General features: G+C 37.5%; 1 protein-coding gene across 4 annotated transcripts in view; it reads left to right on the forward strand.

Annotated features, from left to right (window-relative positions):
- Window positions 1–19,869, forward strand: part of CEP97 (centrosomal protein 97) — a 35,958-nt gene extending 16,089 nt beyond the window's left edge. For all 4 annotated transcript variants that reach the window (XM_074362502.1, XM_045503791.2, XM_045503792.2 and 1 more), the window contains 7 exons: window positions 280–393; window positions 943–1,109; window positions 7,411–7,575; window positions 8,208–8,341; window positions 8,768–9,542; window positions 13,667–13,742; window positions 15,066–19,869. In XM_074362502.1, coding sequence (XP_074218603.1) covers window positions 280–393; window positions 943–1,109; window positions 7,411–7,575; window positions 8,208–8,341; window positions 8,768–9,542; window positions 13,667–13,742; window positions 15,066–15,770 — 2,136 coding nt within the window. In that variant the 3' untranslated portion in view covers window positions 15,771–19,869. The remainder of the gene's footprint in view (window positions 1–279; window positions 394–942; window positions 1,110–7,410; window positions 7,576–8,207; window positions 8,342–8,767; window positions 9,543–13,666; window positions 13,743–15,065) is intronic.
- Window positions 19,870–23,764: the final 3,895 nt, after the last annotated feature.

Here is a 23,764-nt window from a genome sequence, read left to right on the forward strand (position 1 = left end):
CTCAAGTTTATCACAACATGCCTGTGGCTACACCAAACGTATGTTCTTGGACAAAGCTTTAAACTTTCTTGAACTTAGAATGTGGATATGAAAAGAGAGAGTTGGACCAGAAGACCACCTAGAACCCTTCTAGCATTAACAGTCTTTGATTTGTGTGCGACTGAGAAGTATAATAAAATATATCACTTTATTTTCGTACACACCATTTGGGTTTTGTCAAAATAGACCAATTTGTTTGTAATCTTTTCGTTTGTAATTCATTCTGTTTTTACTTTCAAGACCCTGCTTTTACATGGAAATATCATCACCTCTCTTAGAATGGCACCTGCTTATCTACCCAGATGTCTTGCTATACTTTCTTTGGCAGAAAATGAAATCCGGGACTTAAATGAGGTAAAATTTGAGGTTACCTTATGGGATCCAGGAAGCTGGGAAATCAGGAGAGATGCAGGAGAAGGTTGTGAGCTCACTTTAGACTGAGCATCTTGGAAGAAAGTGCTATCGAGATGAAGCACTTGGCTCTAAAAGATCATTATTTTTCTTTCCACTTTTCCTTAAATTGGTAGATTATTAAGTCAGTTTAATTTGCAATGGTGCACTTATCATTTCATTGGAAAGTGATTGTTCGTAGAAGGACATATACATTAAAGGGGTTAATAAGGCATCCTGTGTGCACCTTTTGCTGGCTGCTATTATGTTTTCAAAATAGAGTGCTCTTTGCTAGGAAACAGTGCTTTTTAAGGGACTTTGTGCAGCAAGGACAGATGGTCATATTGTTGGAATTTTGGAAGTCAGTGGATAATATAAGAGTGTTACTTGTCATTTTCAAAACAAGAGGGAAATTGTTACATTCTTGAACTGCCAAAGATGTGTAATCAGCAGAAGCCCTGTGCTTGACACGGAGTAGTCCATTTCCTTTAACAAAGATGTCCTTTGTTCCAGATCTCTTATTTGGCATCCTTAACTGAATTGGAGCAGTTGTCAATCATGAACAATCCCTGTGTGATGGCAACACCGTCCATCCCAGGGTTCGACTATCGGCCCTACATCGTCAACTGGTGCTTAAACCTCAGAGTCCTAGATGGATATGTGATTTCTCAGAAGGAAAGGTGAAAATGACTTCTTTAACATCACATTTATCGTGGAGGTTACTGAGAAGACCATTTCTAACTTACTACAGATTAAGAAACTGAATATTTCTTGAATTGTGCATTTAGAAATCAAGATCATTAGTGCAATCACATAGCAGACTATGTGCTGGTCATTTAGGATTTTCTATCCTTTCCGAAAAAGGATAAGAAATAAATGTCAGCCTTAGAGGTTGGGGCTAGTGAGTTTAACTTACTACCCAATATACAACAATTTTATTTCTAAAAACTCTTTTGTTAATCGGTTGTTTGGGGCTTGGAGCACTTCTACCTAGAAACTTTGTTATAGATACTGTATAGGGTTTCAGATCAACCCCACAAAAGCTTGTATCCATCATATTGTAAAGGCAGGATTAATAACACCTTAGAACCCAACTACTTTTTATAACAGTGACCCTGGGAAAATGCATGCAGAGTTCCAGTTTGGAGCTGGTAGCAGACATGCTGATTGGTCCTACCCTTCTACCTGTGAGGCAGCAGAAGTGGGAACCCCCCACCTCCAGATCACTGATGGTGCTGCGGCTTGGAACTGGGACCCCTTGGGGTCTTCTGGACGCTGACACATGACCAGTACAATCAGAACTTTAGGGGAAGGAAGGAGTTAGGTGTGGCAAGAAGGGGTGGAGTTAGGATAATGAGAATTGAGGTGACTTTATTGTCTTCACTCTGCCTCAGTTGACTCCCTCCTTTCACTGCATACATATGTGTATTTGCAGGCTCAACGCATACATTCTTCCTCACTGTTTTTGTCCTTCTGTTCTAGAATTTGATAGTAGTTGCTTGAGGGGTTTCCTGATGGAGGGTGAGTGGTAGATTTCCTTCTCTCTGCTGTTTCGTCTAGTTGCTGCTGGGGTGTGGGGCAGAGAGGAATGGCAACCGTGAGCTGTGTGGTGCTGGTGGTTGTGGTTAGGGGGCAGGACATATGCTGTATACTCAGAAACTTTATTTTATTTCAAACTGTGGGTAATTCTAAGGCTGGAATACAGGTTTACTTGGATTATCTTCTAGGATCTACATTTAAGAGAAAGAAATAAGCTGTCGGATTTTTCTTTGGGAGTAGGACTGGCAACATTTTCACATGTGGGAGGTGGCATGGTGAGATGGGCTGAGATCAGGGTTTGGTGTGAAGAGAGACCTGGGAAGAGAGATGAGACCTGATCAGGAGAGACAAGAGAAAACTTCTCATCTTTCCCTGCCACCTATTAGCTGTGTGGCCTGGGCAAGTCCGTTAGCCTCTCTGAGCCTTAGTTTTCCCATCTGTAAAATGTGGATAATACCTCCTAGCTTTCAAGGATGCTGTGAGGATTAAGGATAACGGAAATAGCATAAAACTGGTCATACAGTAGGTGCCTAATAAGCGATAACTGTCATTATTACCTAAGGATAGGGACTAGGGATTGAAAAGTTTCGTAGACACTAAAGCAAGTGTTAAAAAGCAGAAAATATTTGTTGAATAGACAAATAATAATGCAAAGGCTATGTTTCTATACTGTGGAAATGGTTTTAATCCAAGTGACTTCAGGGTGAATTTGAATTTTCTTTGAACTTTGTCTATAATGTTTTGCAAACGTTTAATTTCAGAGGCTTGGGGAGGTGGGCAAGAGTGGGCTTCTCCTTGGGTAGCCTCTCTCTGTGGGGATATCCTACGCTAAAGAAGTGTGGGAGGAAGGGAGAGGTGAGAGGATAGCAAAATAGCAACACTTTCTGAGACAGATTCCTTTTCCCCCCACATTCTAAAAACTTGCAAAGTATCACAATTCAGAAATAGTTTAAACATAATTTTTTTTAAAATGCCCATATAATCATCACTGAAAATAAGAATAGAACATAACCAGCACTCCAGAGAGCTTCTTTGCCCAAGTCTCGTGATAACTTCCTCCTCCCCTAGAGATAACCACTATACTGACTTTTTTTGGAGGAGGATAGGCAGTTAGGTTTAGTTGTTTATTTATATTTAGTTTTTAATGGAGATACTGGAGATTGAACCCAGGACCCTGTACATGCTAAGCACGCACTCTACCACTGAGCCATACCCTCCCCTACATACTGACTTCCTGATAATTCAGAAAAATTTTTTTCCCTCATTATTATGGAGTCTTCAAATCCATCAGTTCCCGCCAGTGAAGCTCAAATTTAAAGGACAGACAATACTAAGTGTTGATGAGTAGGCGGAGCAATTGGAACTTTCCTACACTATTCTAGAAATGTAAATGGTGCACCCACTTTGGGAAACTGGTAGTGTCTACTGAAGTTAAGCACATAAATACCCTATGACCAGCAATTTGACTTCTGGTATATACCCTAGAGAAATAAGTGCTTATGTCTACCAAAAAACATGCATAAGCATGTTCATAGCAGTCTTATTCATAGTCGCTCCAAACATTTGGGAGCTATGTGGGACATTTGAGAAACAACCTAAGCATCAAGCTACTAGAAGAATGGGTAAATACAGTTATATTCAAACCAAAAAACCTAGGTTGTTGAGAAAAATGCTTCTGCAGTTGACATCTGAGACACCTCTGCAGTCTGTAAACAGTGTTTCCATGTTTTAAAACAACTCTGGAAGTATTCTGTCCTGGCAGGAGGAGTTACTCTAAGGGAGAGCTATTGGCTTAAAAATCGATGGATAGCCTGAGCAGCGTTCAAAACATTTTCCTCATTGACCTTGGGAATTGCCCTGAAGGACAGGAAGGAATTTCTAGTTTTTAGATCTACCCAGCTTGTTATTTTGCTAAGAGCATTCAAGTTAAAATTTTTCTCCATTATGAAAAGTATCCGAGGTTCTTTGATGACTTCAAGTAGCCAGATCTCTAGTGTGTGTGTGTCACCCAAAAGAGTACCTTGAGCGACAGGCGCCCACCCCCATGGTACTCTGGCTGGGTGCTTTCTGAGAGAAGCACACCTATGGAAAGACTGGCACCTTTGTGTAACATCTCAGTGTTTGGAATTCTTTCTGAATTTGTTTCCCCCTCTGTTTTACTGCTCATAGGACTTAGTACCAAGCTACACCTCTGTTGCTTACAAATCGGAACTGAGGGAACAGAATTTTGGAGATGTTCCTTTTTTGAAAGGATGTTTAACATATATAGAGAAGCAAAGTAACATAATGAACATCTAAATACCACCAGGCAGCTTCAACAATTATCAACATTTTGCCAGTCTTGTTTCATCTATCCCCCACTTTTTGTTGTTGGAATATTTAAAAGCAAGTACCAGATATCATTTAATCCAATATTCCTTCTTTCTTATGTGAAAGAGCAGTTTTAAATTCTCTCTCTTAATAGTTGTTATTTCTGTTATATAATGTAAACTGTTCCTTTGATTTCAAGAGTCAAATTCCAATGATTTGAAATTAATATGTTAGAACTGAATGAATTTGAATCTTGTTTGTCTTTGAATTGGCAGGGAGATTTTTTTTTTTTAACCTAGGAAAGTATTTTACGGGTTAATAAACTTGTGTAATGGTGTGTTAATTGATGAATGTGAAGCAGAGGCAGAAAAACAGATCTTCCAGTTGCGGGTGCTCCAAGGTCTGTGGTTTTCCTCACGCCTGAAACTGTGATATTTAAGCCTGAGCCTTCTTCTGTGTCCTCTTACTTTCACTTCTCTTTCCTCACAAACTGCAAGTCACCTATAACCTGGAAATGTTACTTGCTAGCTAATATTAAATATTGATGATTGTCCTCTACTATGGACCTGTTTTGGGGGACAGCATTTGCTTGGCAGGACAACTTAGGAAACAGAGTAGATTTCATGAAGATTCTGACTGGCCTTTATTTAATCCAAGGAATGTGTCTGTGGAAGATATACTTCTAACATTTTTATTAAACAGAATAAAATTTTTTATTGTTAGACTAAGATTGGGATTACATGACTTCAGTTAATCAGCTTGGCACCCGTCATATCTCATTGATAGAAAACAGTTTTAACTTTCTTGTGGCACTGGCACATCACAGAGCTCTAAACTCATTTATTGCACCATGACTTTTCTGCTTGAGTTAACCAGCTATCAAAAGGACCAGTTTCTTTGCAGTGTTTAATACACCTTGGGTAGCTTGACAGTTTTGGACTGTACAGTTTTTTGTGTGATGTGGATACCTTAATATGAAGATCCAAGAAAATGGTTGTGTATTGGAAGTGACTTTCAAACCATTTGCAATGCTGAGTTAATGGCATAAAACCAGAGAAACAAAGTATACCAAAATGATCCAACTTCAACTTCGAGTTGAGAGGCAGATTTAAGAATGGTAAAATTGACACAAAGGCATGTCAATAAAAAGAAAGTGAAACATATTGCAAAAGTAAACAGTACTTTAATGACCTGCCATGAATCTACGATCCAGCTTCAACAGTTTTCAATTCATGGCCAACCTTGTTCTGCTGTACCTTTACTCACTACCCCTTCTCTATTATTTTAAAGCAAGTCTCAGATCACATACGATTTCATCACTAAAAGATAAGAGCTTTTAAAGAACTACAATCCTATTATCACATCTCAAAAGATTTAACAATGATTCTTTAACAACACTAGATATTAATTAAGTGCTTATGTCTCCAGTAGTACTCATAAATACAGTTTTTAAATGGATTTTTGGAAATAGGATCCAAGTAAGGCCATACATTGTGCTTGGTTGATATATTTCTTAAATTTCTTTTTTGCTTTCTTTTTTAGTGTCTTAAAATTTTATTACTATCGTGTGCTCCATGGGTTGGCTGTGCTGATTAGGTAGTTCTCACTCGGGGTCTTGTAGCGAGATCACACACGGGGCTGGAGTTCTTTGAAGGCTTGACTTGGCTCGAGGTCGAAGATCACACTTTCAGATCTCTCTGTGGGTTCCTCTTTTATTTTCTTTGCTTCCTTTTCTCTTTTTCTGATTGTTGAAGAAATCAGGTTGTTTGTCCTGTAGAGTTTCCCGCTGTGCTCATTTTGCCGGATGCTGTATCCCTGTGTCCTTTGACATACTCCTCTCCTTCGGTGTTTCCTGTAAATTGGTAGTTGGAGGTGGAGGTTTGATCAGATTTTTGTGGGAGCAAGGACTGCTTTGTGGGTTCTTTTGAGAGGCACACAATGTCTGGATGTCTCTTGCAATGAGTAACTATTAATAATCAAAGCCTAAGCTCATTAATTAATTGAGAGTTGCAAAATGGTGAAATTTTAATTCTATTATTCATTTTTAATTAGCTGGAATACTTCTGTGAAGTAACTGTTTGGTTACTCGTTGGTATAGTTTATATAGGAAAGATAGAATTAATAATATTTAATTCTTCCCCTTTATTTGCTGGTTTTTCCAAATAATCCGTTGGTAGTTCACTAGCATCCTTCAGCTGTGACCAATTAGCTTTTTTTTTAAACTGTCATTATGAACTAATGGATTTTGGGGGAGGTAATTAGGTTTGTTTGTTTGTTTATTTTAATGGAGGTACTGGGGATTGAACCCAGGACCCCATGCATGCTAAGCATGCTCTCTACCACTGAGCTATACCCTCCCCCCTGAGCGTGGGGTCTTCCTTCCTAAAAGCTGGACTGGGAGGCAGCCTCTTGTAGGTGGTTTGAATGTTCTGAAATGTTCTCCCAGGGTGAGAAAATGGGATTCACACGTGGGTGTGAGACTTGCATGTGTCTCAGCAGAAGCACAGTTGGCTCTTGTGCTGCAGCTCCAAGAATGGCTGGTCCTGAATCCACCTCTTCTTTCCACCTGGGGATTCCCAGCTGCCATCTTGTGCGGCCAACGTGCCATGGCGACCTTTGGGTCCCACGGTGAGAGCCAGAATCCTAGATTCTTTTCTCCCAGGGAAGTCCTTGGTCTTGGCTGCAGGGCTGTCCTCCAGGACCAGGGGCCGCAACGCTGGGCTCCAGAGCTGGGCTAGGTGACTTGGGAGGCCTGGGCTGGGCTGGCTCCCGGATTCCCGCACTTACGTGCTCCCCCTGGATTTAAACACAATTTATGTATTTACATACTTAAGTTTGACTGTGAATGGAGGGAATACTCATTGCTTCTTCGAAAATAATTTTTAAATATTTGGAACCATTACTACAAATCTTTGGAAATGCCCCTAGGCAAAAAAAAAAAGGTTTAAAACATTGTAGGAGTAAGGGAAGTGAATCAGAAGGATAGATTTTTTCAAAAGACTTGAGTGAGTTTTATTTATGAAAAACATCCAATGATGCTAAAAAGGTAAATTAAGAAGGAAGATCATTATTGCTTAAAAATGTATCTTGTCTGCCCCAATGCCATCCCTTCTTCATGTCCTCTGATTCCAGTTTAAAAGCTGAATGGCTCTATAGTCAAGGCAAGGGGAGAGCGTATCGGCCTGGCCAGCACATCCAGCTTGTCCAGTATCTGGCTACCATCTGTCCTCTCAGTTCTGCGCTGGGTCTTCAAACTGCAGAGGATGCCAAACTCGAGAAGATTCTGAGCAAGCAGAGGTCAGCCCATTTATTTGTAGCAGCTGTTGAATTCATGAGTGAAAATACCTCTGAGCCTTTCCCAGGGGGTTAGTAGGGCTGAGGCACGCGCTGCGTGTGGCCCACGTGTCTGGGCACTCGGGCCCCTCGCCACTGTGGCAATCCTGCAGGGGAACTGAACCCTGCAGTGCCGTCCAGTTTGCTCTCCAGCAACTGAGTTGTCAATCATTTCTTGAGTGGGGAGAGCCATGAAGCATGGGAGAGTGGGATTTTTAAACAATGCATTAGTCCTTTTAATGTAGGTGTTTCACATGGACTTTAAAATACTAACATCAAGACAAGTATAGCTAGAAGCATTTAGTAGTCACTTCTTTTATCAGAGATCCTGCCTCTGAAGGTTTGTGTACGTGTGGCACATGAGGGTGTCTGACTATCTGATTTAAAAATAAGTTTCTTAACCATTTCTGTCCAACACTTTTAAATGAGATTTTGTAATTTGAGGGTTATTAGAGATATATACTCCGAAACCCTGGAAACGTCTACCTTTTTGACAGTGTTACCCAGGAAGCAGAACCATGGTGGGGTTTTTTTGTTTTTTTTTTTTTTTTTTTTTTGGTTTGTGTTAAATCACATCATATGTTACTGGTTTTTAGGTTTCACCAGAGGCAGTTGATGAACCAAAGCCAAAATGAAGAGTTGTCTCCTCTTGCCACTGTTGAAACGAGGGCATCTCTTGTACCTGAGCGTTCAAGCCCTGTTCAAGATTGTCAGATAGTCCAGGAAAGTGGTAAGAAGTTAACTGATCTCTGATCTTTCTTCTCCAAGTTGTTTTGCTCTGTTTGGTTTCAAACAGAAAAAAGGATATATTTTCACAATTTTTTGTCAACTTAAGTGAACATTGGGATCCTATATTTTACATATGTATATACACAGGTAGACATATAATTACTATATGTCTAATTTTTGGAAACATTCAGAAGACTGATCCCTTTTAAATTGACCTGATACTCTGATTATTCTTTTGATTATTACAAGAATTAATTTTTTAAAAATTTGGTTTGGTATTTTAGGAATGTTAGAATTAATTACCAAAAGCATTTTACTGCATTTTGCTATATTTCAAGGATTAGATTTCATTAAAAAGATACAACTGAAAAAAATACCTCTCTAAATATTTAATGTTTTAAACTCAGAATTCTGTTGATTCTTTTAGAACCCGTCATCCAAGTCAATTCTTGGGTTGGGATAAGCAGTAATGATGACCAAGTATATGCTGTTAAGAATAACTTTCCAGCCTCTGTTCACACTACAAGATATTCTCGAAATGACCTGCACCTGGAAGACATCCAGACCGATGAGGACAAGTTAAACTGTAGTCTTCTCTCTTCAGAGTCTACTTTTATGCCAGTTGCGTCAGGACTCTCTCCAGTGTCGCCTACAGTTGAGCTGAGGCTACAGGGCATTAACTTGGGCCTAGAAGATGATGGTCCCAGAGATGAATCTGTGAAAGGGTTAGAAAGCCAGGGCTTTGATAAGGAAGAGGAAAAGGCTTTTTGGGCTGCCAGTGAGAATTCTGTCCAAATGATGAAAAATACGATTAGTACAGAGGGAAATGAGAAAGATAGTCTGTTACCTTGTCCTGAGCCAGCAGTAACCAGTGCTGTCTTGAAGGTTAACACCCACAGTCTTACATCTTTTCCTGAGTCAGTTGGGCACAATGTCTTCCATACACAGCCAGGCAGTGAAGAAACCATGTCTCAGACAGCTGCAGAGAAACTTCCCTGCAAGGTTTTAACCCAGACATCTGTTGCTTTGGGCCAAGATAAAGTTGCCCTTCAGAAGTTGAATGAAGCAGCCACCAAGCTTCAGGCCTGTTGGCGGGGCTTTTATGCCAGAAGTTACCACCCACAAGCCAAAGATGTGCGCTATGAGATCCGGCTGCGCAGGATGCAGGAGCACATTGTCTGCCTAACTGACGAAATTAGGAGGTGGGTGAGAAGTCCTCTTGGTGCTGTTCTGTAGGTTTGAGGGTGTCAGATTCTTAGAGTTGATGCAGAACACTGAATCGCTGCTGTTGTGGCCAGGACACTTTTCATACCGTGTTGCCCCTCTTGGTTGGTCGCCTACAATGTGCTGAAAGCATCCTGAGGGCAGGGACTGCCATATGCATCTCCATCCCTAGTACAGGAATTGGGACATAGATGCAGTGCAATAATAAATGCTGAGTGAATGCACGCTTTATAGATATCTATATACCTAAACATAGAGGGTACAGAAAATGTGGAAAAACTGAGTAAGTATAAAAATGGGAAGATAAGAAAGTCTACATAGAACCCAGTAGGTGACATAAGAATTAAAGAAACTATAGGGATTTAGAAGGAGCTAAAATTCTAGAGCAATGGTGGGAATTATTTCTTCATTCCATGGCTGTCAACCCAGGAAAATTAGGATTTCATAGGCGTAATCTGAGTATGAGTATAGCAACTAGCAGTATTTATTAATATTATCAGGTGGGAGAGGAGGAAGCAGTACAAGAGACTGAGAAGGGACAGCCAGAGTAGTAGGAGGGCTAGGAGAGTGTGTGGGGATGTTTCAGAAGAGAAGAAGGGTGCTGGAGGAGGACAGACAACGATACATTAAATTTAGCAGCTGGAGGTTATTGGTGACTGTGTCGAGGGTCCCCAAGACTATCCTTGGGTTTGATGATTCGCAAAAAGGACTCATAGGACTCAGGAAAGCTATTCTTTGTGTTCATGATTATGGCTTATTACAGTGAAGGGATATAGATTAAAGTCAGCAAAGAAAAAGGACGCACAGGGAAGAGTCCAGGAGGGACCACATGCAAGCTTCTGGTTTTCTTCCAGTGCGATTGTACAGATGGGGCTCCATTCTCCCGGCAACGATGTGTGACCACACATACGAGGTATTGCCAAGCAGAGAAGCTCACTCGAGCCTTGGTGTCCAGAGTTTTTATTGGGGGTCAGTCACATAGACATTGAGTACCCATGTGACTGACCTTAACTACTCAGACCTCAGCTCTTGCCCGAGGTCAGACTGATTCATTGTGACCCAGGGTCCCAGGTGAACAAAACAGTTATTTACCAGAAAGCACATTGTTAACATAAACTATCTGCTGTGGCCCAAGACCCCAGGTATACAGAGATACTCTAATGAGGCAGGGTAGTCCAAGGGCTTGGAGCTTATCTCTCAGGAGCTGGTCAAGGCTAGTACTGTCTTTAGAATGCACAGGGTTTGAACCCCAGTCCTGCCGAGTTAATTCTTTCCTGTCCAGCTTCAGTGTGTAGTGGTTTGAAGGCAGTTTGGACAGGGTTGAGTAGTGAATGTGCGGAGAAGAGTGACTGTTCAGCTTTGGGGGAGTGTTGCTGTGAGGAAGAGAGAGAAGTGTGAGGAGGTGGTTGCACAGAGGAGAATCTGGAGTTAAGGAAGATTCTATTTAAAAGATGGGAGATGCAGAGCATGTTTATGTGTTGATGGAGACGATTCAATAAGGAGGGAAAAAGCTGATGGTGCAAAGGAAAGAAAGGGGAAGTGCAGGATTGAAGTTCTGGAGAAGGTGGGAGAAGGGGTCCAGTGCACGAGTAGAGGGAGTGGCCCGAGGTGGGAGCAGGTGAGGTGGTAGGTGTGATGATGGGGATGGGGACGTCCTATCTGATAGATGCTTCTCCTTTTTCAATTTTATGTAAGATGTGGTCAGCACTTGAAAATTTGAGGAGAGGGATGAGTATGTGGGAGGTTTAAGGGGAGATGTGTGAGATGTGGGGTATTCATCTTAAAAGTGAACTTATAAGGGGAATGGAGGAGGACTGCTGGATAGTATGAGGAAAAACCTAAAATGCAAAAAGAACAGGTCAGACTCTGATTTTCATCAGCAACTCTCAGCTGCTCTGTTCTAATGTGGACATGGTTGATTTGGTTCAGCCAAGAATGGGTTTTCCTAGGCGAACATTGTAGGGGAGAGAGGGAAGGACAAGGGAGCTGAAGATATTTGGGAAAGGGATGACTATAATGATGGACCTTGGAATTTACGTGAGGTAAAAGGAAAACAGGAGGAGAGGTCTAGATGAAGATTGGACGTCTGGATTGTTGTAGTGGGTGCAAGACCAAGGGAACTGGGAGGACTGGAGGTAGTGGTTTGTGCTGGTGCTTGGAATCATTTTTGAAGATGGTGTCATCAGAATGCTTGGATCTAGAGTGGGAGTGAGAATGGGTGATGTGGGGTGGGTTATTGTTAGGTAGAGCATCCATGTGAATGTTGAGGGCTCCAGAAATGAGCACAGGAACAGGGCAGAGAAAAAGACCAGTGCTGAGCCTTCAGTGAAAGGGGCAGGTAATGGGAGGTCAGTACTTGAAAAAGAGTTAGGGGAAGTTCAGCAAGATGGTTGGAGCTCTTGAAGGAGGAAGGTTAAGAGTCATTTGTAAACAGCAGTGAGAAGCAACGTTCTAACTCTGATGTATGAGTGAGAAAAATAGCTGCCACTTGAGAGGGCTTCCGTGCCCTTAGAAGTGGATCTGATTTGGTCAAGGAAAAGTTCAGAGAAGAGGTTGAGTGTATATGGGAGTTTGCAGATTACAATTCAGGAGTACCAGATGGCACAGGAGGAGGGCTTGAGGAGCTAGAGAAAGTAGGTCGGAGCTTCAGAACAAAATGGGATGACAGTTTGGGAGATAATGGACAGCTAAGGGATCCTTAGGTTATGGCAGGTGTAAGTATGGAGAGGGGGGCAGTGAGCCCAGAGTGAAACTTTAATGAATGAGGGGAGTGACAGATGTGAGGTCTGTTGATGATAGCAAGGACTATATCAGGAACTGGGACAAACAGAAATGTGAAGTTTGATGGGATTAGTCCTGCTGGTCTCTTAGGATGTTTCAAGCTCTTTCAAGCTGCCTTTCTGCAGCTCCTGCCCCTTCCATGTGTTTGGCTGGGAAATTGAAGCTAGATAAAGAGCCATTTAAGATTTTATTTTTCATTACTGGCAATACTTTGTAGAACCTGCATAATCTGAATTTCAGTCACATCTTATTTGCTTTTTTTAAAAATTAAACTATAGTTGATTTACAATGTTATGTTAGTGATGTAAAGCAAAATGATTTAGTTATTAATAAATATACTCTTTTCCATTATGGTTTATTACAGAATATTGAATATAGTTCTGTGTTCCACACAGTAGGACCTTGTTTATTTTATATAGTAGTTTGTATCTGCTAATCTGAAACTCCTGATTTATCCCTCACTCCCCCGCTTCCCCCTTGGTAACCATAAGTTTGTTTTCTATGTTTTTGAGTCTGTTTCTGTTTTGTAAATAAGTTCATTTGTCTCATTGTTTTAGATTTCACATATCTATTATGTGATATTTATCTTTCTCTACTGACTTTCTTCACTTAGGATGATAATCTCTAGGTCCATCCCTCTTGCTTCAAATGGCATTATTTCATTCTTTTTTATGTCTGAGTAGTATTCCATTGTGTGTGTGTGTGTGTGTGTGTGTGTGTGTGTGTGTCTGTCTGTCTGTCTGTCTGTCTGTCTACGTACCACATCTTTATCCCATCATCTGTTGATGGACATTTAGGTTGCTTCCATGTCTTGGCTATTGTAAATAAAATAGTGCTTCTATGAATTAGGGTGCGTGTATCTTTTTGAGTTACAGTTTTCTCTGGATATATGCCCACAAGTGGGATTGCTTGATCATATGGTAACTCTTTTTAGTTTTTTAGGGAACCTTAATACTGTTTTCCATAGTGACTGCACCAATTTACATTTCCACCAACAGTGTAGGAGGGTTCCCTTTGCTCCATACCCTCCAGCATTTATCTTATGATGGCCACTCTGACTGGTGTAAGATGATACCTCATTGTAGTTTTGATTTGCATTTCTCTGATAATTAGTGATATTCAGCATCTTTTCAAATCATATGTTCTTTGGCTTCTATGTTGAGTTATACTTTAAAACTAAAGTTTCAGTTAGATATTCTAAAAGTGGAAAGGACTGTCATTAGATTATTAATCTTTACAATGTATGTGTTTATTAGTTGTAACAGGAAGTACAAGTGAAAGCATCCTTTCTTGTTTAGTAATGGATTTTGAATTATTGTAGATTAAGAAAAGAAAGAGATGAAGAACGCATTAAAAAATTTGTACAAGAAGAGGCTGTCAGATTCCTTTGGAACCAGGTAAACCCCCTCCTTCTGACTTACCTACTGTGTGAACAAAGACAAATTATAGATTTACTGAGATAATCATAGATTAGTTATAGGTAAGGTAAGCACCCTTTCTTAAGGTTAAGAATGTGCTTCGTGTTCTGTCGCTAACTCAGAACTAGGACTGTGAAATTTGTTATATTTTATTTAATCTGAAGAAAAATATTTTCATAATTTTGACTTGAAAGCTCAATTTGAGGTTTTATCTAGCTATCTATCTTGTTTTATCTGTTGAGACTGTTTGAATAAAAAGTGGTTGAAGTGCTGTATGACAGCTACAGTATTGCATATCCTCAAACGTACACATGACCCCCAGGGAGAGAGTCTGAGCCCTGTGGCAGCACACTCCAGGGGTGGCTCACACATTGATTTTCCTGTTGTTGTATCCCAACAAACATGTCTTGATGATAATTCCTTGGAAATATTGTTATAAAAGAATTTGTTATAATAGGATTTTACCTATAACATTATATTTGAAAATACATAGTATAAGGTCTGGAAAGATAACATATCAAACTGCTATCAGTGATTACCTTGGAGGACAGTCAAAGGAAAACTAAAATATTGTATGTATTGTTTTCTTGTTGCGGATTTTACAGTGAAATCTGGAGATTTTAATTATACTTGAAAAATGTAAAGTTTGTATTTTCAAGAACTCGGGGTATTTTTAGGTATTTTAGAGTTGCATATACTCTGTTGCTAGTTTTTAAAAACTCTTAATCCCAAATGGGTATCTAAAATGAGACTTTGATTATAGAGTCTGCTCATATGAATATGCTCTAATCTGTCTTATTAAATAGACCTCAGTGTATATATTTTTTAAGATTTAAAAACATTTTTTTGGATGGGAATTAGGTTTGTTTATTTATTTATTTATTTTTAGATGGAGGCACTGGGGATTGAACCCAGAACCTGGTGCATGCTAAGCGTGTGTTCTACCACTGAGTGATACCCTCCCCCTGACCTCAGAGTACCTTTTTGACCCCCAAGTTAGCTAGACATGTGCCGTTGTGCTTCTGATTATTTTTCAAGTCAAGACGAGAATTGCTTCGAATAGGCCCATGTCTGCTCCCCTGGAGAAGGTCTTTTGTTACCAAGGACGTGAACCACTTGTGCCAGCCAGGTCTGGGCTGGGGGTGCTGTGGGAAGGGTAAGGGGAGTCAGGTCGTTTCTAACTCCAGTTCTGCCATCTGCCATTTACCAGCTTTATGAGTGTTGAGGAAGAAAGCTCAAAGGACAGTTGTAAAACAGGTATAATTTTTATTTTGTAATAAAACTATATCCTTTGGTTTATAGGTAAGGTCTCTACAAGCTTGGCAACAGTCAGTGGATCAGCAACTAAGTTCCTGGCAGATCGATGTTCCTCCTGTATCAAGTACCTTGGTGCCACCTAAACCTGCATTACTCACCCGAAGTCAGGAGCCCTCTTCTGATCAAAATTCTGATTGGTTCATTGCTCCTGATGAAGCTCCTCAAGAGAAATCCTTACCAGAATTTCCAGACTCTGGTTTTCATTCCTCCCTAACAGAACAAGTACACTGTTTACAGGATTCTTTGGATTTTGAAAAAAGTTCCACAGAGGGTAGTGAAAGTTCCATAATGGGGAATTCCATTGACACAGTCAGACATGGCAAAGAGCCAGACCTAGGGGATGATAGTGAAGAACATGGTGAATGGAGTAAGGGAAGCTCAAACCATGAGCAGGATAATAGTCTGCTTGAACAGTATTTAACTTCAGTTCAACAGCTAGACGATGCTGATGAGAGGACCCATTTGGATGAAGGGACTGGAGATAGTAAGCTTCACATAGCTGGTTCCCCTGAAAAGTTAGATGCCTTGTCTGACAGTGCTTCTGTAGATGATGCTCATGGCATATCTCCTGCTCTGCAAGATGAAATCAGCCAGACACCAGAGAATTGTAAATTAAATGCAGACACCCAAGAGCAGCAGTCAGAATGTGATTCTACATTTCAGGTATTGCATGTTGGTATTATTGTGTAGCTTGCCTGGTTGCTTGGGAAGCAGAAATCCAACTAACTTCAGACTATTTTCAGTTGGCTTTTTTGTGTCAGGGGTGGGGAGAAGAATATTCCTCCCAATTTTGTTACTATTTATCTAGAATTTATATTCTTGTCTCATATTTTCTGTATCCTAGGTACTAAGCTGAATCTTCATTTTGATTTTGTTAGCTTTTTACTTAGCTGTAAGGTATCAAACAATATTTATATTGAAAGCTACATGCACTTTATTAACAACTGAATTGCATCAACAGTGTTCCTGTGTTTTCATGTATTCACTTCCTTTCAAAAATAAACTAGAATATGTTAAAGAAGATAGAAAATTTTACCTTAATGATATAAATAAGAGTATTTTAATTCCTCTGCATACAAGGAAATTAATTATGTCATAAGGAATGCAATTTGTTATAATGAATATAAATGACAAATAGGTTTGTGAACTATTGAAATTTGCCAGCCTCCTTGGAGTAAGAACATATATTTTTAAGCATTTTTTTCCTTCCTTATGAGTCAAGGAAAGCCTTCTTATAAGCAAAAGGTAAGATTATAGGAATTTTCAGTGGGGATGATTAAATTGTCTCATGGAAAAGTTTAGTTAATGTCGTGTATCAGTTTTAACATGTGAAGCAACAGTGTTCTATCTAGAATTAAAGTCAAGTTTATTTAAAGAGGCAACACAAGAATATTTCTCTTGGATATAGGCTCCATTCACTTGGAATAATGTCACAGGAAACATTTGTTATCTTTTCATTTAGTGATGATTTTACCTCACAGATGGGCATTTCTGTGCCAGTACATTGCCAGAAGTTAACGTCTGTTTGTCTTCTCTCTTCCTGCTTTCTATTTGCTTGTGTATCTCAGCAGAGGTCCGTGGCCATTTACTTCACTTTTGACCTCTGCCCCATAGAAAAGAACATTTAAAATAATACCAGTGGAGGAATATGAATGACTTTTTTTTTTAAGGACTATTTTCTATCTAAACTCTGAAAAAGTGCCACATTGGGAAAGACAATTTGATGGTGGTTGAGAAAAAAATACACCTCACTTATTTCTTTACTTATTAAAAAGAGTATGTATCTGTAACTCCAGGAAGAAATGACAATATCATGTTTGAACGTTATAGATAGACACATTCACAAATCAAGGATAATTTTGGGAAGCTTATTTTAATCTTTGAGACTGTTCTAGTATTGTTGAACGACACATACCTGACTTGCTCCCAATCTGTGGACATACAGCTATTTTAAACTATGGCAATACTTAAGTGTTCTCTAAATTGAGGTGCTAAATAACTGTTCATTCCTCGGTTCAGTCACTAGGTCCCCTTCTTTGAACTTATACAAAATAAAAGCTTCTGATTCTTCCAAGAATAAAGTCAGGGAGTCCCATGTTCTACTTTGTTGATAGTTAGAAACATTTCTCCAATGTGGGTAAGGTGTATTTTTCTTGGTTTATAAATATGTAGCACTCAGGTTGAGAAAACTTGGATTTCATTCTCAGAAATCCAGAATCTCTTGCAAAGGAAATATTTTCTGTCTCTTATAAACAAAACAGCAGTCTTACATTGAAAGGATTTTCCCTAGTGAAGCACATATCACATTGAATGCATGTTAAATAAGAGAAGAATTTTTACCTTTTTGAATAATGCTGATTATCTTTTATGAATGATTTTGAATTTCTTCTTAAATGTACCCTATTTTTCTATTTTACAGTTAAGTGCCTCATTTGCTGCCCATAGTTAGACAAAGAAAAACCAACTTGCGCTGCACTAATACCAAAATGCTGCATCATGGTGCATTAGTTTCTCATAAAAGCTTCTGAAATGTCATGGTTCAGTATTACCTCAGTAGGCTTCTGCTGACATCTCCCCACTTTTCTCTTTTTTTAAGAAATGACAAAACACAACTAAGTTCATTTGAACATCAGCATTTGCCAATAAGATTTCCTTTTCCATCTTTGCCTTGTTTTTCTAGCCCATAAATGGTATTCAGCATACTTTTATTTTAAAATTGGCAGAATATGATTAAGATACTCTGCTGTTCATGCTATTTAACTTTACTAGCATTTTGAAGTGCAAGAATATTAAGTAGCCCCCTACCTTAGATGTACAGATTATCTCGAATGTAAATAGAATGAACGTAATGTAAATTAGAATGCAGGAAGACTGTGGCATAGACCTAATATATTTTAATAGGTTTACAGTGTAATTTAAAATTATTTATTTGACTAAGGTACTTGGTTTTAACTCTATGAGCTATTTATTGCTCTGGTCAGAGAATGAGTCTGGTAAGGTTTGGGAAGTTGAGCTTTAACAGAGTCTTTGTGTTCTAATAGGAGAGGTTAGTTCAGCTGTGCCATTTTACTTTGGTTCTCCTCCTTTGTGAGCAATTTCAATATATTCCTTCAGAGGCATGGAATCATACCATGTGAGAATTGGAAGGAACGTTAGAGATTGTCTATTCTAATCTCTTTGTTTTAAAGATGAAACTAAAGCACAGAGAAGTTAGATGACTTGTTTGAATGGATAGCTAGTTAGTAGAAAATAAACTGTGAAAACTTAAAAGTTATTGTATTCCAAAATGTATTATATACACTTTACGTTAATCTTTACACAGTAAGTCAGTAAGAAAGTCTCTACATATTCTTCATCCTCTTTGAAAGAGACAAAAAAACAGTTCTAAGAGAGCTGGAACTCTACCATTCAAGGCAGAGTGGCTTGAGGAAAAACAGCTGATACATGCAGAACCCTGAGTGAATTTTCTCTAAGAAATGTGATTTGATTAAAATGGTTTTCAAAGAGTAACATGGTAGAAATCAACATTTTAAAAGACTAACTGCATCTTGGAGTCCATTTATTTGATGACAGGAAGTATAACAGGTTGCTGGGATACATAATTTTCTAGTGAAATGCTAGTTTGATTATATTTCATCTTTAGTTTTACAGAAAAACAGATGGTAAAGTTTTGACTCTCTTCGTGTGCAGAAAGCTCCAATCATGACCGTTGATACATACAGAATATAGTTTGGTTTTAAAAATTTAATTATAAAAAGCCTTACAATGTGCATGTTTGTAGGAAATAGTTAGCCACATAATTTTAGTATATATGCAAATAACTAAAAATTGAAGTATAGTTGATTTACAACGTTGTGTTAATTTCTAGTGTACAGCATACTGACGCATTTATATGTAAATATATATATTCCTTTTCATATTCTTTTTCATTTTAGGCCATTACAAAGTATTGAGTATAGTTCCCTGTGCCATACAGTAGGACCTGTTTTTTATCTAAAAATAACTTCTTATGAGTATTTTCAGAAACAGTATAGACTTATGATATTATACTGTCTCCCTTGATAATGTGTTTGACACAGATTCTTAGAGTTGAATTGATAACCACAATATAAAATATAAAAATCTTTTTTTCCTGTAGTAAAAAGGGAAAATGCAAGATGAGTCTGATCAATTTCCCATTCATAAATTTTAAAAAGACACATAATTCTTTAATGTGTATTTTTATTTTACCATGTACCTTATTAAGGAATTTTTATTACAGTAACATTTTAACTTTTAAATATATGACCCCCTTCATTTATGAAATAGAGCCGAAAAGGTCTGTAAGGAACATTCTAAACATTTTTAGTGATATTGCTTTCACTAATCAAACCTATTGTGCCATACTAAATTTAAAGGTCAAGTAAACAATGTAGTCCTCACAGCCTTGGAGAGAAACAGGTATATGTCTTTTAAAAATGAGGTGCTTTTTAATTGTGAATGAGTAGAAATCATACTACAATTTAATTCCTTAATTAACTTTAGTGGATAGCAGGAATTACTCTGTAGTGGCTTTGTTCATTTCCTAATTAAATTTCTTTGAGTGTTTTGTAATTATTTTAATGCTGACAGTAAGAGTTTAAAAATAATTTGATTTAACACTATTTTTAGGTTTCTCTTTAATTTTGTTGTAGAAATAATGGATGATTTAAAGTGGTTGTGGTCTGTTTTATGAAGGCTTAATATTTTATATTGTACTTACTTAATTTGTATTTAAGTCTCAGATTCTAAATAAAAAGTTTGTACATTTGTTTGAGTGATTCATCTATATATTATAGTGATTAGTAGTAATGGCTGTTATTAACTGTGCTTGTAATTAATGGGTAATTAAAATTCAGAACACATTGCAGATAGAATTCTTAAAGAACATTCAACAGTATTGTATAAGTGAATTGACAATAAAGCAATTTTAGCCTTATGAAAGGAATACGAGTTTAGTTTTGTTTGGTATAGATTTCATTACTTCCAGGATACTCACTGGAATTCTCTGGGTAGAGAAGAACAAATATTATCCCTCAAAGAGCATAGGTGACACTGTCAGACGCTGTTGAAACAGTGGATGCTGAAAGTGTTAGGGAGGGAGGGAGTAGAAGCCTTCTCATTTGACACAATTAGGGCCTGTAGTTGGTTGGTGTTATGGACTGAGTTGTATCCTCCCCCACCCCCGGTTCATATATTGAAGCCCTGAGCCCCAATGTGACTGTATTTGGAGATAGGGACATTAAGGAGGTAATTAAGGTTAAATGAGGTCATAAGGGTGGGGCTCTAATCCAGTGGTACTGGTGTCCCTATAAGAAGAGGAAGAGACATTATTTCTTTGTGTGCCTAGAAGAAAGGCCATTTGAGGACACAGCAAGAAGACAGCCATTTGCAAGCCAGGAAGAGAGCTCTCATCAGACATTCAACCTGTTGGCACCTTGATTTTGGACTTTCAGCTGCCAAAAATACGAGAAAATAAATTTCTGTTGTTTAAGTTACTCAATCAGTGGAATTTTGTTATGGCATCCTGAGCAGACTAACACAGTTGGTTAATTAAAAATTCAGAAAATAGTAAAGATATATTTATACCCTATAATTTAAAAAATTACTGAAATATAAGTAACATACAGTGAACTGCATATATTTCAAGTGGACATTTTGATACATTATGACACATGCATCCCATCATCACAACAGTCAAAATAAATATATTCACCCCCAAAAGATTTCTCATAACCCCTCCTTCTGTTTTGCCTGGTTTCTTTTATTCAGTGTAATTATTTAGAGATTCAGCTGATAGTCCATTCCTTTTTATTGCTGAGTAGTATTCCATTGTTTATACTTGCTACGATTTGTTTTTTTCAATTTTATTAAAAATAGTTTTCCAGCTTTATTGCAAAATGTTGACATATAACATTGTGTAAGTTTAAGGTGTACAATTTGATGATTTAATATATGTATATATTGTAAAACGTTTATCATAATAGGATTAATTAATATATCCACTACCTCACATGGTTACAATTTTGTGTGTGTGTATGTATGTGTGTGTATTGAGAACTTTTAAGATCTATTTCCTTAGCAAGTTTCAAGGCGTTTTATGGTATCAGGTCTTATGTTTAAGTCTCACTTTGAGTTAATTTTTGTGAATGGTGTAAGATAGGGGTCCAGTTTCATTCTTTGGCATGTGGATATCCAGTTTTCCCAGCATCATTTGTTGAAGAGATTATCCTTTCCCTATTAAGTATTCTTGGCTCTTGTCAAATCTTAGTTGACTGTATATGCATGGGTTTATTTCTGGGCTCTTGATTCTGTTTCATTGGTCTATGTGTCCGGTTTTATGCCAGTTCCATACTGTTTTGATTACTGTAGCTTTGTAATCAGGAAGTGTGATATCTCCTACTTTTTTTTTTTTTTTTTCCCTCAGCTCTGACTTTTTGAGGTCTTTTGAGGTTCCATATGAATTTTAGGATTATTTTTCCCATTTCTGTGAAAAGATGCCATTGGAATCTTGTTAGAAATTGCAATCTATAGATGGCACTGGGTAGTTTAGACATTTTAACAATATTAATTCTTCCAATCTATGATTGGGGGATATCTTTCCATTTATTTTTGTCTTCCTCAATCTCTTTCATCAACGTCTTACAGTTTTCAATATAAAGAAATTTGACTTCCTTGGCTAAATTTATTCCTAAGTATTTTATTTTGTTGTTTGTTTTGTAGTAAATATTCATTTTTAATGAGAAAAGGTTTTTTTGGTAGTGAGTTATTTTTGATGCTGTTGTGAGTGAGATAGTTTTCTTTTTCAGATAGCTTATTAATGTATAGATATGCAACTGATTTTTGTATGCCAATTTTGTATTCTGCAGCTTTACTTGTGTTCATTGATTAGTTCTATGGTTTGGTAGAGCCTTTAGAGTTTCCTCTATGTAAGATCATGTCATCTGCAAACAGATAATTTTACTTCTTGATTTGGATGCTTTTAATTTTTTTTCCTTGACTGATTGCATTGATTAGGACTTACAGTATTATGTTGAATAACAGTGGTGAGAATGGGCACTCTTGTTCCTTATCTTAGAAGAAAAACTTTCAGCTTTTCAACATTGAGTATCATGTTAGCTGTGGGCTTTATGGCTTTTATTATATTGAGATATGTTCCTTTTAAATCCAATTTGTTGTGAGTTTTTATCATGAATGGATGTTGATTTTGTCAAATGCTTTTTCTGTATCTAATGAGATGATAGGACTTTTATCTTTCATTCTATTAATGTGAGGTATCACATTTATATTTTAAATCATACATAAATTTAAATTATATATGAAATTATATGTATATTTGTATATATTTATATATAATTATTATGTACCATATTTATAATACATAATTATTATATATAGTTGATCCTTGAGCAACACAGGGATTAGAGGTGCTGACCCCACCCCACGAAGGTAAAAATCCAAGAATAACTTTATAGTCAGCCCTTTCTGTCCACAGTTCCACATTCAACCAACTGAGGATTGTGTAGTACTGCAGTATGTATTTATCAAAAAAACTCTGCATAAGTGGACCTGTGCAATTTAAACCTGTGCTGTCCAGGGGTCAACTGTATATATAAATGTGATGTGTCATATATATGTTATATATTTGCATACATATTATATAATTATACATCATATAATATACATGTTATACAATATACAGTTGTAATGTCTTACACATATGTATGTTATAGATTATCATTATATATTATATATAAATTATATGTATTTGTGTATGTTGAACCATCCTTGCATGGTGTATGATCATTTTATTGTACTTTTGAATTTAGTTTGCTAGTATTTTGTTCAAGAAATTTGCATCTATATTTATCAGGGATTGCTTTTCTTTTCTATCTGGCTTTGGTACTGGCATAAAGCTGTCTTCATAAAGTGAAACTGGGAGTGTTCCTTCCTCTTCAACTTTTTGGAAGAGTTTGAGAAGGATTGGAATTAATTCTTTAAATGTTTGGTAGAATTCACCAATGAAACCATCTGGTCCTGGACTTTGCTTTGTTGGGAGGTTTTTAATTCAACCTCCTACTCATTATTGATCTGCTCAGATTTCTTCCTCAGTCACTCCTAATTGATTGTATGTTTCTAGGAATTCTCCATTTCTCCTAGGCTGTCTAATTTGTTGCTATTTAATTGTTCACAGTAGTCTCTATGATTCTTCATATTTGTGTGATATCAGCTGTAATATGTCCTCTTTGTGAAAGCACTTAAAATTTTATTTATTTAGATCTTCTCTTTTCTTGAGTAGTCTATCTAAAGTTTTGTCAATTTAGTTTATCTTTCCAAAGAGCCAATTCTTAGTTTTGTTAATCTTTTCTATCGTTTTCCTGTTTTCTATTTTGTTTATTTATGATTTCATCTTTCTTGTTTCCATCTTTTGATAACTTTGGGCTTAGGTTTTCTTTTACTAGTTTCTTGATGTGTAAAGTTAAGTAGTTTGAGGTCTTTCTTTTTTCTTGATGTATGCACTCGTCATTATAAAATTCCTTCGGGGATTGGCTTTTGCTGCATCCCGTAAGTTTTGGTCTTTTGTCTTTTCATTTTCATTTATCTCAAGATATTTTTTTAAATACCTTTTCAGGAGAGTGTTGTTTAATTTCTATATATTTGTAAAT

This window comes from Camelus bactrianus, chromosome 1 (assembly GCF_048773025.1).
Source record: "Camelus bactrianus isolate YW-2024 breed Bactrian camel chromosome 1, ASM4877302v1, whole genome shotgun sequence".
Lineage (NCBI taxonomy): Eukaryota > Metazoa > Chordata > Mammalia > Artiodactyla > Camelidae > Camelus > Camelus bactrianus.